Source organism: Xiphophorus maculatus, chromosome 24 (genome assembly GCF_002775205.1).
Source record: "Xiphophorus maculatus strain JP 163 A chromosome 24, X_maculatus-5.0-male, whole genome shotgun sequence".
Lineage (NCBI taxonomy): Eukaryota > Metazoa > Chordata > Actinopteri > Cyprinodontiformes > Poeciliidae > Xiphophorus > Xiphophorus maculatus.
Window position 1 is genome coordinate 6,216,135 of NC_036466.1, and position 17,865 is coordinate 6,233,999.

Consider the following 17,865-nt stretch of genomic DNA (forward strand, 5'->3'; position numbering starts at 1 on the left):
ATGTGCAATCGGTTTCTGCTTGCAGTCACAACACAGAGTAAAGACAAGAAATGGCAACCAACCGGAGCTGCTGAGTGATTGAGATGATTTGGACTCTGAGATGAGGCTGAGGAGGTTCGCAGCTGCCACCCAGCCCTCTTTACCGCTGCGGAGGTTTTTCACAAACCTGCAGAGGAGGAAGGGTTACACAACAATGTATCAGTTCTGTTCGGTCAAATAAAATCCCAGTGGAATCCATTAATAGTGGTGGAAGGAAAGTTTTTACCATTGTCCGTCCTCTCCCTCTCTGATTAGCTGGACCATGTCTCCACTTTTGACAGACAGCTCTTGAGGGCCCGCCTTCTCGCAGTCTGCTACCACACTGTACTTTCCTGGAGCCTTCAGAGTTAAAAACAACAACAACAATAACAACAACAAAAAAACATATTTAATGAGATAATTACAGTGAAGAAAGGATTAGGGAATGCCAGAGATTTCAAGCTCACCAGTTTTTTCACCACTTCATCCTCGATGTCAGAGGTCATGGGGTCCTCTCCGCTGGAGAAGCCATCGTTCTCCTCCGAGGCGTCCACTGACAGAGACGGCTTGTTCCAGCCTGTCGGTACGAGAAGTTAAAACGGACGACAAAGAATTCAATCAAATGAAATTAAAGACACGAAGAAGAAAAATGTTGATTTGACGCACTCAGATTGTGATATATGATTGCAACCAGGGAGACCAATTTCTTTCTCCGAACCAGGGGTGGACTTTTATTGTTTGTCGTAAAAAAAAAAAATTCTTATTGTGATTATAAAATTCACTTGATGTTGGGGGGAAAAAACAGATTTCATCAGAAATGTTGTTTTTTTGCTATTTTCTCTGCTTCCTGTTCAATGAAAGCATTAATAATTCCACATCCCGGCGAGCTCCACAGAAAAAATGTTGTATCTAAATGTTGAGTTTTTTAAAAAAACAAAACATCCACGTTTGTGATTGCAAACTGAAAGTCACAGTCAAATTAGGAGAAAGTGTCAAACTAAGACAAGCCAGTCCACCAATACAGAGAGTAAAACTGGGAAACCAGAAGGATTTGTTTTGTTCAAAGATCTGGTTGTTGAAAAGGTGTTAAAGTCGCACAAAACCACCCAAAATAGAAAGATCACCAAACTGATTTATGGTGAAGCAGGCATTTCAAATCAACCATTTGACCTCAATTAGTTGTTTCTCTGGTCTGAATGTGGGAGAATGTTGCTAACTTCACCATAAGGAGCACCGAAACAGCAAAACCCGCCACAGTGTGACCGAACCGCCAACTTTCAAGCGGCGGTGTTACCTCGCCGCTTGCTCTGTAGCAGGTTAGAGGTACTCATCCATTTGACTCTGCTCAGAGTGCTGCGTGAAGCCGGCTCTGAAAGGAGGAAGAAACTGCCAGCGAGTCAATGAGAGGAGGCCAGTGGAGGAGAGGAAATGGTGTTACACTTTAAACTGGAGGATTTGGGAGTATTTTGCTTCCAAGCTGGTCAGAAGAAAGAATTAGTGAAGCATCTAGAGAGATGTTTACGTTGGAAAAGAGACTTTGAGGGATGATGATCTGCAGATCAATGTAAAAATGTTGTTCTTGATATAAAACCTCCAGATTTATGAGGCCCTTTAGGGACCTTTTTCAGGAATAAGCAAATTCGTGTCATAATTCTGGATGCTTAAAATGGTACCTTGTTTTTATAGTACCTACTATAGAAAATGTATTTAACTTTTTACATTAAAAACGAATTTTATCTTTCTATTAAAGTTTAATATGGTCTCTATCATTAAATTGTGATACAGAATGACATAAAATTACTCAAATAATAGCTTGCAGTTTGTAGATTCCCTTTTTGCAAAAAGAGGCAATGAAAAGCTGCCAAAGCTAGATTCTTTGTAAAGAAATTGCCTTTATATTTTAAAATATTAATCAATTCTTTAGCCTTTTTGTAAGGTAATAAGAGAAACAGTGTAGAGTCATTCAAAGCCCAAACTTATTAGGACATGATAAGAATATTTAATCAATGTGTCAGAGATGAAATAATAATGAAAACACAGCTCGTTATGCAGATAGCCGGTTTCTCTCCACATATAAAACAAACTAAATGTGAAATGAGAGTATTTCCACGAAACGCTGGTAAAATCTAATCAATACGAGTATCAAACTACGCCGCGGTAAACGTGACAAGAATGTACCTTTGAACCCAAACGGCGTGGGGTCACTCTTGACCGAGTGGCGTTTGGAGGAGAGCTCAGGACTCAGAGCTGAGCCTGGGCGGGCAGGCAGGGAGCAGAGGAAGAAACGAGCAGCGGGTTGAGAGAGGGGGAAGCAAAAGCAAAAGTCAGGTTTTGTTTGGAAAAAATGGAAAAGAGCAGAGAAAAGGTACAAAAGCGCAAAAAAAAAGCAAAAGGATTGTTTCACTTTTGACCACCAGGTGGCAGGATACCTCCACCGTCGGTTTTTATAGCTCTGGAAACTCATGAGGTTGTTGTTTCTTAATGTTACCTTTGGGGCTCTTGAGGTTGCTGAAACCCTGCAAAGTAAAACGCTTTTTAGCCACTGAGGACCTGTCAGTGGTCGGGCTGGTCACAGCTTCATCTGCAGGCGATGGGTGGGAATGGGAGAGAGGATAGAGCAAATAGAGCCATGGAGATGAAGATGACGGAGAGAAATAGAGTCCAGATTACGGAGAGTCGACAGAGCAGCCTTCAGCAGAGACAGGGGACGCTTTTAAAAGCCCTGCAGCCACAGCTGAGTTTGTGATTTTTTAACCTTTTACCTTTATGTTTCGGCGAGGGACAAGAGTTCGCCTCTGAGGTCGGGTTTGGCTCCACCTTCTTCTCATCCTGCTTCCTCTGGTTCTTCTGAGCGCTGCTGCGGAACGGGCTGCGGGAAACAAACGGGCGACTTCACACACGGCTATAAAATTCAGATTTCTTCTGTTTCACTGACATGTTTTAGATTGTAAGTTACATTTTAGTACCTGACAAAGATAACCTGAGCAAATATCAAAAGCAACTTTTTTGCCTACATGGAAAAAGTAAGAAATGATTTAATAAAACTCTGTCATTTACTCTGCCAAAACACAAAATCTTACAAAGTAATCAGCAACCATACCTGAGGGAGATGGAGGAGTTATTGCTGGTGGGATTCGGAGAGTCCGAGCTCTTCTGCTGGGTGGCGTCTGAAACACACGACAGTTTGCTGCAGAGATGAGCTGCGGCGCGTTGCAGGAAACGGAGAACGTAAAGCAAACCAGCCTACCTCTGCAGGCTTTGAGCTGCTGAGTCAGAACCTTGCGGATCTCGTTCACCCAGGCCGTTTTAATCTCTGCGGTCGGAGCCTGGACGAAGCAAACCAGTGTTCCTCTGTTTAGTCTGCAGATTTACAGGCGGGTCTGCAGAGGCAGCTGATTTGTTTTTTGTGTTACCTGCACTATAAAGACCTCTTCTCTGGAATTGCACCAAATCTCAAACTTCTTGTTGTCGCCTTTAGCATTCTCAGTGATGCCCACCGCACTCATCTGCACATAAACCCCCACAGATAGACACGTTAACCTGCAACGAGGACATGACGGCGATGTGAAAACGACGTCAGCTTACGCTGAGCGAGTGCTTGAAGCTATACGAGGGCGCCTTCTCGTAGCCTTCCCCGTTCTCCTCCCTCTTTTTGCAGAAGAGGAGAGCTTTCTCGTGCAGAAACAGGTGCCTCTGCATGGGCTTGAACCTGGCCAGGTCCTTGACCTTGGCGTGACCTTTTTTATGCTCCGTCCAGACGCTGAAGGAGCCCTGCATCATCAGACGGCCCAGATCTGACAGGTTGCCCTAAAAGACGAAAAGGTGGCTTATTAAAGCAACAATCCAAGTGAAAGGAGCTGCTGATGGTCAAACACGGCGGTGGCAGCGTCATGCTGTGCGAATGCCTAACTGCGATTGAGACTTTTCATGTGATTTGACTGAATCAAAATATTTAAGCAGTTTTAGAAGAAAAAATGAAAACACTTGCAGCTGCATTTGTAGACTCACTTCATCATCATTTTTTAACATGTTTGTAGCTTGTGTGTTTTTATTCGTCTTAATTAATGTTTAATTTTTCTTTTACATTATTCTATTTTGTGTTTCAGATACTTATCATCTACTGAGAAAGGGTTGTTACTGTTCTTTTATTTATTGTGATGAACAAGTGTTGATCTTTTTTTCTAAAACATTTAAATTGGCATTGTGATATTGTGACTGTATGTTTTGTCAAATTCACTTCTTTAGGAATCACTGGAGTTAAATGACTTGAGATTAAAGCATTTTTTATAAATAACCAAATGAACGTTACGCAAACCTCGTATCCTGTGATGGCGATGAGATGCATGGAGTCGTTGACGGCTTTCAGGATTCCCAAGATGGAGGAGAGCGCTTCCTGCAGGTCGTCGGCACCATCACAGCCCTTACTGTACTTCAGCAACTCCTGAAGGAAAACAACAGGCAGTGAGTAATACTGCTCCATGTTTGTTTTATTTAAAACTAATAACGGGTCGCTCACTTTTAGCAGTAGCTGGTACTTTGTGATTCTCTGGACGGGTTTGAGGAGGTAGGAGTCCAAACCAAGTTTGTGTTCCAGCTTCTTCTGGCACTCCTAAACCACAAAAGCAAAAGTCAGAGGAGACACTTAAGGCTGCGTTTCTCCCGGAAGAGACGTAACGAGGAAGGCGTCGAACCTGGAAGAAGGCACAGTCCGAGCATTGTCGCCACAAGCTCTCTGAGCGAGGTTTGTTCTGGCAATAGGCCTCGTAGATCTGCAAGTCTTTCATCTGCAGGGAAGCGGCAACAGAATGTGTAACGGGTGCACTTCTTCAGTAAAGCAAGTGTTTCTTTGTTGTGGGAAATTCCAGAAGAAAAAAAAGAAGAGAAAAATCATACCCGCTCTAAAAAGCAGCGGCCTACAAGTTCTGGGCAGTCCGTGTACGCTTCCAGATCCTTCAGGAACGTCCTGGATAGAAAAACGAAACGCCCCGATTATTGAAAAAACGATGTTAATCTAAGCTTGATCAGACAGAAAAAGCACACTGATAAGTGGACCTTTTATGAAACTGATAAATTTCCGGCATGTTCCCAAACAGGATGTCCTTCTTGCTCTGCAGGGTGCTGGGGATGAGATGGGCCATGGCGGGGTTGTCCATCTCTGCTGCATAACCCTGAGCAGAACATCAGCGAATCAATGCCACGATCCGGCGCTTAGCACCGGGCTGCTGGCAAAACGCCACGCTCACCTCCAGAACGCACAGAAGCTCCTCGACATACGCCCTCTCCGTCTCCAGCAGCTCGTTCATCACATGCCTGGGAGCCGAGGAAACGAAACAAACAAAGAATTTAGACGGATCTGAATTAGCCCGGCTGCCAGTTATTAAATTATAATTCTGAGGATGACTTACCGACGAAGTACTGCCAGGTTTTCCTCTTCTTCTGAAAGGGAAGCGTGTCTTGTCCCGCCGTTGTGTACGGGAGACTCGTCCTGGAAATGTCGTAAATATTTACAGAAGAAGAAACCTCTGTAGATGCAGTGCTTCATACATTTTAGCATATTTTATTGGAATTTTAAAATGTACAGGATTTTGTTTTACCTTTTTACAGAGTGCACTATCTGCTGAGTATCTCCTCTCTTTTCTCTCTGGGTCTGGAAAGCAGTTTCGTTTTCACATTTTAACTACTTTATTCACATAATGTTTAGCTGCATCCATTCATTCACTGGAGACTTACTGGGAGAGGAGAGCGGAGACTTGACCTCCGGTCTCGGTGCCACTGGCTGGACTGGTCTGGTTTGCTTGGCGGCGAGTTTCTTCAGGCTAACTCGTCTCTTCTCAAACATCTCCTGAACAGAGCTCTGCTTCTGGAAAACCTTATCCACGTGATCCTGACAGAGGAAGAGTCCATCTTTAACGTTGCTGCATATCATGTTTTCATAAACTCTCAGAATGAAATCTCATCCTCTCACCCTGAGTTGAGGATTGAGCACCGCCTCGTACTGACAGCAGATGGCGCCGCGGTCCGAGATGGTGTGCAGAGCTGCTGTATCCAGGTAGCGCTCCAGCTCCTGCAGAGCCGCCTCGGCTCCATCCTGAGACTGACAGCGGTCCACCGGTTGGTTAGCCAACAGCAAGATCCCGTCCTCACACCACTGGGACGCCTGCAAGGAAAGTGTTTTTCAGCGCTTCGTCCAGATTGTCTTATTCCTGACGTTATTTCAGTAGCGGTACCTTCTCCAGGGCGTGGTGCAGCTCCCGGGCCCTGAGCAGGAGGCCCTTCTTGCCCCGCAGAGTGGAGCCGATCTCCTCACACACGCCTCGCAGCTCGCCACACTTCGGCCGGATGCTGTCCTCGGCGTAGTGAGAGTTTTCTATCAGACTGTCCCCCTCGCTGGCCAGAGACAAGGCGAGGTCCATCAGCTCCTGATAGAACAAAAAACAAACAACGGCATGTCAAAGCAATCTTTGGATAAAACACTAGATGGAACAGTTTGTGTTTCACTGACTGATAATGGACCCATCATTTTAATACCAATAAATCTGCCTGTAGTCATTTATTTTGACTGAAATGTTGCTAATCCTTTCTCTTCCATTACTCAGTTGTTCACCACTTTATTTTACGTCAACTGCATAAAATCCTTCTAAAGCGCATTGAAGTTTGCAGTTGTAACTTTGCGACAAAATCTACAAGTAATCATGTTGTGTGAATTCTTCTGCAAGGAAGTGTAGTGCCCTCCTATAAACACTGAATTAAAATGTATTGCAAACATCTTGAACTGATTTTATTTTTTATTTTTCTTATACTGGGATCTTACACAAGCCTTCTCCTCGTGGCTGCTGAGCTCTCGCAGGACGTGCTCTGCGTGGGCGGGGCTTATGCTGACTTCAGAGAAACCCGACAGGCGCTCGAACATCACGTCAAGCTGGGGACGCACCTAAGAAACAGGAAGGCGCTTTTATTTGAAAGTTTGCTCCCCACGGTGCGAGCAGGGCACAAAACGCGACTAACTTCACGGAAGTGCTTTTCAAAGTGGCGGAGCTGCAGACACTGCTCCAGCTTGGTGCGGTGACGTTCCCAGAAATCATCAAACGCCGTTTGGGTTTCGTCCAACTGACCCAGGAGTCTGAAGCAGACGTAATGAAATAAAGAAGCAGATTTGTGAGAAGCGGTTTCTTTGTTTGTTCGTGGAATTATTATTTTTGGATGCGTCCACCCCATTCACGCACCTCTGAACAGTCGCCAAGTTCTCCATTTCATCTTGTGTCATGTTGTAATCAGGGTCTGTCTGTAGAGGCTCATTGATGCAAGCCAGCAAACGCCTTCCTTGAGACAGCGCCACCTTCAGGTCCTCCTAGGAATTGGAAAGACATTCTTTAGCAAACAAACTGAATACGCAATATTTTTTTAAAACCCTCTTATTTAGCCTAGTTAAATAAATGGGTTCACCTTGATTCTACTTTCAAGTCAAACTTCATAAATATTCTTGGTGATATGAAAGCAAAAAATATGCATGAGAAAAGATGAATGCTTTGTCTTTCTGTTTTAAGATTATTCTATTTTGTCTGCATCATTCACTTTAATTAGTTTTAAGTGTCTCTCCACGAACAGTCTGGTGAAATGAAGCTTGTGGACAAAGGCCGCACAAAATCATTCCTAGGGCCACATATGGCCCTCAGGCCGCACTTTGTACCTCCCTGTACCAGACCTAACTAGTCGATAGTTCAAAAATCTATTTGGAAAATACTCCTTTATCCAATTAGTAAGAGCTGGAAGTCAGGTTTTTGAAGCACTAACCTTCAAATTAGTCACAATTATTGTGCAGAAAAAAATCCCATCTTTAAGCCGTCAACACCAAAGCGTAGAAAACTTTACATCAATTAGGATAACTAGATACTTTTACATTAAACACAATCTGCTTGCCGTAGATTTATGTAAATATAATCCTGTTTCAAATATTTATGGAAGAGGAAAGGGGACTGCTGACCTTCATTGTGTCTTTCTGCAGTGTGTGTTTGTGCAGCAGGTCCACGGTGGCCTCTGCATCGTTGGGTAACTCTGTCTCTGCAAGCTCGGTGCCAAACGCCTGCAGGGTCTGTGCCATGGTCTTCACCATGAGGGCGAACGCCTCGATGGCCTGCGTAGAAATACAGACGATCGTTTAAGAAAAACCTGAACTGGAGCCATGAATATGCAGAAAACACACAAAACTTTTGCGTTGACGTACAGTGCGGTGTGTGATCCAGCTGTCATGGCAGTACTCCTGTGTGCCTCCCAGCTCTGTGGTCAGTTGCCCCGGGTCGATATAAGCGTGGAGCTCGGTCACTGTACTCAGCATCACCACCTGATAAAGACATGCAATCAGAGGAGATTCCAAGGAGGGGCGAAAAAAAAACATCTGAAAGGTTAAGTTCATTTTTTTATCTGGTGTTTCTGAGCCGCCCTTTGTAATGTCGCCCTGGGCAACTGCCTGTGTGGTTACATCTAAAACCCTCACTGTACACACATAATAATGAGAGACAACAAATAAAACTAAGTGATCAAACATTCATTGGTCATGTTGGCACCTTCATTTTGAACTCATCCCTGTTGAACTTGAACAGGAAGTCTGAGAGAGTCCGCTGGAACAGAGTAGTGGGACGCAACACCAGAACCAAGTGCAAGTTCCCTGGAAATGAACCCTGAGTGGGAGAAAAAAGGAACAAAAACATGTTTATTAGCCAGACTCTATATGTTAAAAGAAGGTTTAATTTGTCAGATGTTTCCAATTTGGATTTTCTGGGGAGGGGAAAGGGGGGAATACATCCGACACTCCTAAGGCTTTTGATTAAAACCGTAGCTTTTCTAACCTTGTAAATTGGGTAATCCTTTGATTTTAGGCCTAATTTCATTTCTATCAATGAATGAATCACATTTTGTTTTTGTGGATGCAGTTCCATAGAGAAAAGACACATGAGGCATTTAATAATCAATACATAATAAAAAAAAATTCACAGCTGAATAATTAAAAAAAAATTATATTAGGAAATATATTAAGATTTAATTAGAAATCTCTGAGTTCTTGGTGTAATGGTATAAATATGACATGAAACTCTTAAAACCAGGAAAGACAATTGAGTTTAATACTATTAAAGAGAAATAGATGTGTTTAGAAAAAGGCTTGAAGCATTTATTTCTATTGTTCCACTTGCAGTTTATTTAACTTCTAACAAGACATTTTTTCTTATGTTGTAAGTGAAATTATCTGTCAGTGGAACTAGCACTTTTTTAAAATCAATATTAAGACATAACTGACCTAAAACAAGCTCTCATATGTTGCCAAAATGTTACTTAAAGTCAGTTTTGTTTTATTTCAAGGGTATTAATATATTTGCACTTGAAACTAGACTGACGATTTTGTATTTTTGCAGTGTATTTAACATCAGGCTGCACAATATCATGATATAAACCTACGTTTTTCTGTTTTTTCCTCTTAATTTTCCTTCCTCAGGATCCCCTCCCCCTCTTGGAATTAGAATTTTTAGCATCTTAGAAAACATGCTTCCAATGTGGCATCGATGGCTTTGAAAAGTTCATCCAACAGACCACATTTATCATTGGCAAGCAGCATTTGCATTCATGGCACTTCAAATATGACATGCATTCAACCAGTTCTTGTGTTTATTCTTGAATTAAATACCTTCTTATCTTAAACCCCCTACATTGCATTGCATTTTTGCACTTCGGTTCTGCAACTTAACCGTAGCTTTTCTCTCTACGCTGTTCAAAATACAGTGGAGCCATTCGATAGACAGGACAGAACCCAAGAGGCCACTCAGCTCAAAGACTTTATTGGATGTGGCTTCCTCTGAAACCCCTGAGTGAATTGCTCCTCCCTGTTAGACGGGATAAATCAATGCAGACTGACATGTACACACACAAACACAGGAGCGCACACACACCTACATGGCTGGAGGCGAGCTTAGGAAGACGCGTGACAAGATCATGACGCCATATAAAAGAAAAAAAAGGTATTCCCACAGCTAATCTAGGAGATATGATATTGTGAAAAGCTAAAAAGGGAAAAAAAAGCTTTGATTTGCTTTTCCATTCATTACAGGCTGGAAAATGTAACCCTTGATGTGCTGCTTTTCTTCAAACAGAAACACATTTTTAAAAAAAATGTTAATATTTTTAACAAAAAGCCCTCTTGTTTCTAAAAGCAGCTTCGCTCCTCCGCTAGCAGCGAACACAGAGCAACATATGTGTATCTGGAAGCCATTAAATTCAATCAGCCCTGAGAGGTCCTGGTTTAATTTGTAGCCCTGCATTAGCATGACAATGCTGGAGCTGCTCGGTGCATCCCCCTGACACGCCGACACAGATATATGCTAATGCGCACACGCCTCTCCGGACCCCGGGCTCTCGCGGATGAAAAGCACACATTAATAAATGATACGGATCAGGATGCTGACCGAGTTGATTTATATTCAGCCGGTGAGGAAGGACGGGTGGACAGGGAGGAACTTCTCCTGGCATGTCCTCTAATGACATCCACATGGTCCCACTGGGAGTCCGACCCGCCTGGATATTAAACCTCCTCCCTCTGTTTTAGTGTTTAAGATGTGGAAAATGTTCTTTCCATTAGAAAGAAGGGACTTAGCTTAAATCCATACATCAAAAGCTATATTGCACCTGCCCTTTTTTTCAGCTGACTTTACGTGTTGCAACATATTCGCTGTTTGTGTTTGCACCCGCTGACAGAGCCATCTGCCATTCAGCCTGCAGCAACGCTCCTGCTTGGTTCAGTGGCTGCGGATGCATTACTCTGACTCCCAAAGGTGGACTGCAACAAAGACAAAATGGTCCCTTTATGCAGCTTTATCCTGTTAGACTGTACTGGTGCCTCTGAAATAAAGCAAACGTTGTACATGGGGTTTATTACGGAACAAGTTGTAGAAGGAGAAGGATAAAAAGCAAGAACTGGCAGCCTGCATGATCCCCATATATGATTATTTAACATAGGGCTGCTGATAATAATTTGACACAGATGTGTTCAAAGCTTTAGCATCTTCTTATTTGTAAAACTTACACAAATTGCATTTTAAATAGTTATTGTTCGTGCTGGGGTTCTCATAAAATTACTACTTAATTCTTCAAATATTATGACTTTATTTTCATAATTTAAAAAAATGAAAAATTAGCCTGTTCCTAATACTTCGTCATAGAGTTAACCTGAATTTAAGGTCCAAACAGAAGCTGTAAAGCACGCTTCTCGAGCAAGATGGCCGCTCTGCAACACTGAAATATGGAGACCCCATGGAGTGCAATCATAAAATCCAGATTTTCCAAAAATTAAATCTCTAAACATTTTTAGAAATTTTAAATTTCAACGACAATTTTTTTCCAACACAAAATAACGAAGCAACAACTGAAATTTGCATGGTTGTGGTTAAATACTGGCTTAGCATCACATCACAAAAACCGACATCCATAAGCAAAATAAAAATGTTTACTGTTACTCCATCTACCAAATTCACATAAAAAAAATGTTGTTTATGAGGTTCAAACAATCAAAACACACGTTTTTGCTAAAACACAATGGAAAAAGTCCCGCTGTATTTTATTAATTCCATCTTCTGGTGTTGAAAAAGCAAATTGCAAACCTTGACAAAGAGCACATTTCACAGCGAGGAAGACAAGCTTCATCTTTCAGTAAGAGAGAGCTTCATTGGTCAGGCGTGTCCAACAAAGGACGAACAGAGACTGTGTCCTCCCACCACCTGCCGTTAAAGCCTTCAGGTTATAATACAATTCCTGTCCACTGTGAATTTCTTACTCTGCTTCATACATTAAAAATGAAGCGTCTTCCATGTCTTTGAATTCAGATAAATGTAGATTTACACAAAATATATTGAATTTGTTGAAATTAAACATCTCGTTCTTGTCTTTTTCCCCCCCTTAGATTTCAACTTGAGAGGCTTTTTTTTTTATTATTTCAGAGTAAAACAAACAAGCCATTAGAAAAACAGAATCGGGACAGAATGAAGTGATTAACAATTAGGAAAAAAAGAGAGATAAGAAGAAGGAGGGGCGAGGGGAGGAGGGGAGACCCTGCAGAGCAGCTTCTGCTTCCCTGCTGATAAACTCAGCAACCACTCGAAACAATGTTATCACACCGAAAGACATAAATCGTCCCGGCTTCATCACTACAATCATCTCCACCTTTTGTTAGCTTCATTTAAAGAGAAGCGATTGAATAAAAATGGCAAGGAAAACAAGGAAAGGGGAAACACCTACAGACTATACAAAATATGTTAAACAACACCTGCAAAAACACTTAGTGTCCATGAACTGTCCTTTAGTTTTACAGAAATATGAAAGACTGAACATGTTCAAAGCACCTCTGCAAGGTGGATTTTGGTTGGAGGATGAAAATCTCTTTTCGTTCCAGCCTGTGCTTCACCAGACGCTTCGTACGCCAGCGGTGAGAGTTCAATATTGATCTCCTGTTTGCCTCTTTAATAAATCATACTACTGCTAATCAGGCAGTGACATTTCGTCAGGCTATGTGCTCTGAAGGATATTATTATTATTAAGTTCAGGATTTTATGATTTGCACTTCAGATCGGGGCGTGTTGTGTTGCTGTTTATGATATCTTAGCCTACTTCATGTGGTCAGACAGGTTCTATTTATGTGATTCCCTGGCCTTAGAGGTCTGGCAGTAGTTTGGTCTCGGTGTGGACTGTAAAATTAAACTCAGTTTTTTCCAAAAACGTGCTCACGCTGCAAAAACACAAACTCTTACTAAGTATATTTGGTCTAGTTTCTAGTGCAAATATCTTCATATACTTGCAAGTAACTTAAAATGTTTGTTTTAAGTCAAAAGAATTGATGAAAAATGACCAGATAAACACACAAACCAAACCAATCAGCAGACTGTGATTATGGTTCATTTTTACTGCCGTGTTTGCGTCTCAAGTGCTCAGATGTTTCTCTACAAGTGGAAGGAGTCTCATAACGGCTTATAGCCACTATGGGAATAGTTTTGCTCAAACAGAGTGATTAGGCTGGAGGGTAATTAGTATCCTATTAGCATACATTTGCATAGATTTGCACAGATTGGTTGGGGGAGCTAATCGGTAGCAGACAGAGCGAGCATCCAGACAGAAGATGTGTAAGGTAAGGTGAAGCTTTGTCCTCAAGCTGCTAGAGCTGCTAAATAACATCCACACGCAGTACAGGTGAGGTCATTCAAGAAATTTGCAAGAGAATCAAAGTTATCGAATGAAAAGGACGTACTTTTTCAAACAGCACAGGGTTCTTCCTAATGAAAATCGAAATAATATAAGCAATTACAGTGTGACAATATTTTTTTATTGTGTTAAATAGACAAATAAGTAGCTAAAATTATTTAAAAACAAAAAAATTTGATCATGTTCATTTACACCAGAACAGGAGATAAGCTATCTTAGAAGTGTTTATTTTAGATTAGGTTGTGCAATTAATTGTAAAATATATATTATTAATCTGTGAACATGGAAGTTTTTGTGTCTCGTCAGATTTATTTATTTTTTTTACAGTGTAAGCAAGAATCTGATCTGTATAAGAGTTTTTACAGTGTTATCAAGGCGCAAACAGAACTGGGCAATGTCGACGTTTTACAGTACAAAAAAGGATCTGGACCTGGTAAAGTCTTATTACAGTGATCTAATCGATACACAAAGTTTTTTTGTTTTTTTTACAGTTTACACAAGTACGTAAGCGTCTGTGCAAAAGGATTTTATTGTGAAAAGAATGATTAATCTATATAAAAGATTATTTTGCAATGCAATTTGTTACTTTCTAAAACATTGAACTGTTCTACAGCCATTTTGTCCCAAGTTACTCGGACACAAAAGAGCCACATACTGTATTTATTCATTGGTCCGGCTCTACCTGTCCACTGTTTTTCCTCTTTAAGTTTGGAATATAAAACCTTTTCTGGATTGTTTTTCACTGTCGTGTCCATTTAAAAATGATTCAATCCCTCTTCTGCTTATTCTAGGCAAGGCTAAGATCATCTAGAAACAGGCTAAAAGGACACAGACAAAAAAATGTCAAAGGATTTGCCTGAGTAGAAAAAAAAGTGTGAATAACATCCGTTTCTGCTCCAGCAGGAGACCGTCTCACATGTTGTGAGACACTCCACCTCCCACTCCGGAATAATACGCTATTTTTAACTTCCCACCTCATTTCAACATCCAGGAAGACGCAGAGAGCTTGCACATGCCCTTTCAACAACGCAGCTCATGAATAAGTAGCAGCAGTGAATCTGGTTCGCACTGTAGCTCATCCTAAAACATCCATTATTCTCACTAAATTATACCCACAGACAACTGACAGCCCACAGATCGGCGTGAAAACAAGCATTAAATCATGTAAAACCCAACGGCCAGACCAAAACAGCCATTTGCCGTTGCCAACGCACTTTCCTCCCTCAGTCACAAACGCACAAACAAAACGGGACGGGGGTCTTACTGCGATGCGAAGCAGGGTGGCTCTGACGGCGGCCCATCGGTCCAGCCGTCTGTCGATGATCAGGATGAAGCCCTCTCCAGACGCTGCGACGCTGCAGGAGAGAGGCATCGTTATCGCAGGGGGAAAAGACACTTTGCCGCATTCGTGTGGCGGACAGATAAGAAGAGGGTGTGCGGTGTTGAAGCGCTACGTGGGACCAACGAGGGGGGCTTAAAGATTAATTTGGATGCTCCAAGCAGGACGTCTTCCAGTTTTGCAGATTCACGTTGGAGTAATAGTAAGAATAGTTGTGTTGGATGACGGCTGACCACATTGGGGCTGCTTTCACTGTGATGTCATGACTTTTGAAGATGCACCAAACATGTCGGCTGAGGTCGGAACCGGACGATTTTCCCTCGAGCCATCAAAGCTAAAAAACTTTCTACATTTCTCAGTCTGTAAGCTATACATTTACACATTTTCTCTGGTGTACAACTGAAAATTATTGTGTTTCTTTTTTTCTTCCCTCTTAAGGGTTTTACTCCTTAGAAACAAAAGAATTGGAAATGCTCAAAACTAGAATCAGTGGGTCAGACTTCAAACAAAATCAGCATCAGCCAGGAAAAGCTCAACCTGCGGAACGCTAATAATGAAGCAATTTGTGATATGTCACTTTGATTTAGTTGCTTGAAATAAAAGATTTCAAAATACAAACTTTTTGTAAATCCTACAATCAATAGGCTAGAGATTGAATCGGACAATTGTCTTTTGGTTGACTGATTAGAGAGCAGAAGGGCATCAAAGTGAAAATTCCTACTACTTTTGGTCTAGAAACGTATCATACAGCATGCACTTTGCAGCATCTTTTGAGTTTATGATGCATAAATGATATTCTCTTTCATTTGATTGGCAGTTGATTTTAAACTTGCCACCTTGAATTTTAATTAATGAGTCTGCAGCATGTCGTATCGTCTCCTATGTGTATTTTAGTCCTTCAAACCCAAGAGGAGCAGGTCAGGAAAAGCTCAGTCAAAGCAACAACAGTTTTCAAGAAAAGCTGTTTTCTCTGTGATGTTATTATAATATAGTTTTCATAAAACAAATACTGGAAATTGCTTGATCGGCTGCTGAAAAATATGATTTTTTTCCTACTCATTAATGCGCTAAAATTCAGCACATTAATCAAGAGCACATATTCTGTTTAGATTTTTATGACTAATCGACATGTTTTCATGTAATATGTTTTTTTTATTATTATTCAATATATGAAGGCACTACAGGGCATGTTTTCTCCTTTTATGCATTCTAATCCTTAACATATAAACTCTTCAAAAATTGACCTGACCGGTGCAATAACTTTCAGCGCAACCCATCAATTTTCTCCCCATTTGAAGGCTCACAAAATGTAAATTCAGGAGGACTAGTTTAATTAGCTCACGCTTGATTTCTGTTTCTTTTTTAGTTTTATCTTTTCATACATTTAGACTTTAACACATTCAGAGAATCGAGATGGGTCCCAATGAAGGTCAAAGCCTCGCTGCCCGGCTGCCTGCAGTCATCATTTCTCACCGGCTGCGATTATGAGCAACCATCCTGATTACCATGGCAACCTTTTTGGCACCGCATTAATGCGCTGTTGTGCGAGGAGGGAGAAAATCTGGCCATTCACTCCACAGGCAGAGCCATATGTAGCAGCCTCATTAAGCTAATGCTCCTAAGTGTGTGCGTGCGTGGGCGTGTGTGACAATGCCACGTTTTCGTGAAAGGTCCTGTTGAACAACATGACATGCACCCTGACACCTCCAAACACACACACACACACACGCAACGACGGCGAACAGAGTGTTCTGCCAACATGCTAACGCTGCAGAGCCGAACTCTCCGGCTGTCAGATGATGTACCGAGTGAATGCTGCTGCAGCAAAATCCTCAATCCATCTCTGCTGGTAAAAACATCCAAAACCAAAGAGAAAAGGGGACGTGGAAAATCCAAATACTTCAGGGTGAAACGAAAGAGATCCTCAATATTCCATGGTGATCATCCAATCGTCCTTAAATCTTGCTTATCCTGAGCTCATCCACTGTTTTTTCTTTGGGTTTTTTTTTGTTGCCGTCTGTAGACGGAGAGAGGTGACCATTCCCATCCTTGCAGAGCATCTCCCTCCTCCTCCTCCTCCTCTCTGCTCCTCCATCAGCCACTTCAGAGCCTCTTCGGCCAATCACGGCCAAGTTCCGCAGCCTCTCGTCCAATTAGAGCTTGGAGTGGGAGAGAGCAGAGAGGAGGGGGACTCAGGAGCGTGTGTGTGTGTGGTGGATGTTATATATGAAAGGTAATCAGGCATAGACAAAAAAAAAAAAAAAGCATGTACAAGAGTCATGTTGATAACAGATGAATTATGTGTGAGAGAGAAAGACGTAAAGGGCTGATTTTGACTTTATTTTATTAAAAAAAATAACGAATAAGACCTTAAAGCAAATCCCAAATTGTTCTTTCATTACATTTTATCGTAAAAAAAAAATGGTGAAAAAAAGTTTAATAGTTCAAGCGTAATCCCTAATTCTCTTTTTAAAAAATTCATTTCAGTCTCCTTTTCCTTGCCTTTAGTGTTGCAGCGCCATCTGTAGGCTCCACACGGTATTATTGTACAAGCAGCTGCACTAACCTGGGGACCCTTGTGAGGTAGCGGAGCACATTCTGCAGCTCCTCCTCCGGCAGCTCACCGAACGCCGGGAACTCTGGGAGGAAGATGACGGGGTGGCCATTGATCCCGCGACCCCCTGGAGACACAGAGGTCACGGAGGAGTCATTATTGACTTCTTAAACCCTCTTTAAGTCCTGGGTGTAATGAGATTTAACTGGGCTATCTGTGAAAGATTTGTTTCTAGATAAACTGGTCCAAAAAAGTATCAAAAAGCAGTCAATTTCTTCACATTACAGAAACTGAGATTAATGAACTCCATCGGGATTTCAACAACAGGCTCACCGTTGAAGTAGATAGAAAATGATGCATTGCTTTTAAAATCTTTTTTAGGTAAAAATCTGAAAATGTAGGTTTGTTGTTTTTTGTTTTCGGACCCCTTTATTTAGATGCACCAAAATAAAATTGTGTGCGACCGATTGCCTTTGGCTTAGCTTTCCTGTTGCGACCACTGTCATATGGGTGGTGTGTTCAGGGAGCTGTGCAGCGTTCGATTCCCCACCAAAGGTAGCCAAAAAGTTCTTCTTCCACAGTCCATTGTATCATTTCTTTCAGCAAAAGTTTTCTTCTTCCAACTCTAAAAGCCAGATTAAGCATCAACACTTTCTTTTTTATAGGCTGTAATTTACTGATTTTCATTACTTATACTCAAAAATATATATATCTTAATGTTTAA

At 41.6% G+C, this 17,865-nt stretch overlaps 1 protein-coding gene across 4 annotated transcripts in view; it reads right to left on the bottom strand.

The window, feature by feature from the left end:
* The window catches only part of LOC102233521 (guanine nucleotide exchange factor DBS), a 42,027-nt gene that overhangs the window by 2,064 nt on the left and 22,098 nt on the right, over positions 1 to 17,865 (bottom strand). For 3 of the 4 annotated variants that reach the window (XM_023329897.1, XM_023329895.1, XM_023329898.1), the window contains exons 3-31: positions 17,154 to 17,268; positions 14,513 to 14,603; positions 8,580 to 8,693; positions 8,240 to 8,356; positions 8,000 to 8,149; positions 7,242 to 7,366; positions 7,024 to 7,138; positions 6,830 to 6,949; positions 6,246 to 6,437; positions 5,984 to 6,175; positions 5,749 to 5,902; positions 5,613 to 5,665; positions 5,424 to 5,503; positions 5,262 to 5,328; positions 5,071 to 5,186; positions 4,912 to 4,981; positions 4,710 to 4,802; positions 4,535 to 4,627; positions 4,334 to 4,459; positions 3,604 to 3,825; positions 3,432 to 3,524; positions 3,266 to 3,344; positions 3,119 to 3,185; positions 2,781 to 2,887; positions 2,507 to 2,599; positions 2,197 to 2,271; positions 486 to 595; positions 266 to 378; positions 63 to 166 (exon numbers count right to left, since the gene is read on the bottom strand). In XM_023329897.1, the coding sequence (XP_023185665.1) occupies positions 63 to 166; positions 266 to 378; positions 486 to 595; positions 2,197 to 2,271; positions 2,507 to 2,599; positions 2,781 to 2,887; positions 3,119 to 3,185; positions 3,266 to 3,344; positions 3,432 to 3,524; positions 3,604 to 3,825; positions 4,334 to 4,459; positions 4,535 to 4,627; positions 4,710 to 4,802; positions 4,912 to 4,981; positions 5,071 to 5,186; positions 5,262 to 5,328; positions 5,424 to 5,503; positions 5,613 to 5,665; positions 5,749 to 5,902; positions 5,984 to 6,175; positions 6,246 to 6,437; positions 6,830 to 6,949; positions 7,024 to 7,138; positions 7,242 to 7,366; positions 8,000 to 8,149; positions 8,240 to 8,356; positions 8,580 to 8,693; positions 14,513 to 14,603; positions 17,154 to 17,268 (3,246 nt within the window). The remainder of the gene's footprint in view (positions 1 to 62; positions 167 to 265; positions 379 to 485; positions 596 to 2,196; positions 2,272 to 2,506; positions 2,600 to 2,780; positions 2,888 to 3,118; positions 3,186 to 3,265; positions 3,345 to 3,431; positions 3,525 to 3,603; positions 3,826 to 4,333; positions 4,460 to 4,534; positions 4,628 to 4,709; positions 4,803 to 4,911; positions 4,982 to 5,070; positions 5,187 to 5,261; positions 5,329 to 5,423; positions 5,504 to 5,612; positions 5,666 to 5,748; positions 5,903 to 5,983; positions 6,176 to 6,245; positions 6,438 to 6,829; positions 6,950 to 7,023; positions 7,139 to 7,241; positions 7,367 to 7,999; positions 8,150 to 8,239; positions 8,357 to 8,579; positions 8,694 to 14,512; positions 14,604 to 17,153; positions 17,269 to 17,865) is intronic. The other variant, XM_023329899.1, reaches the window with a different exon arrangement.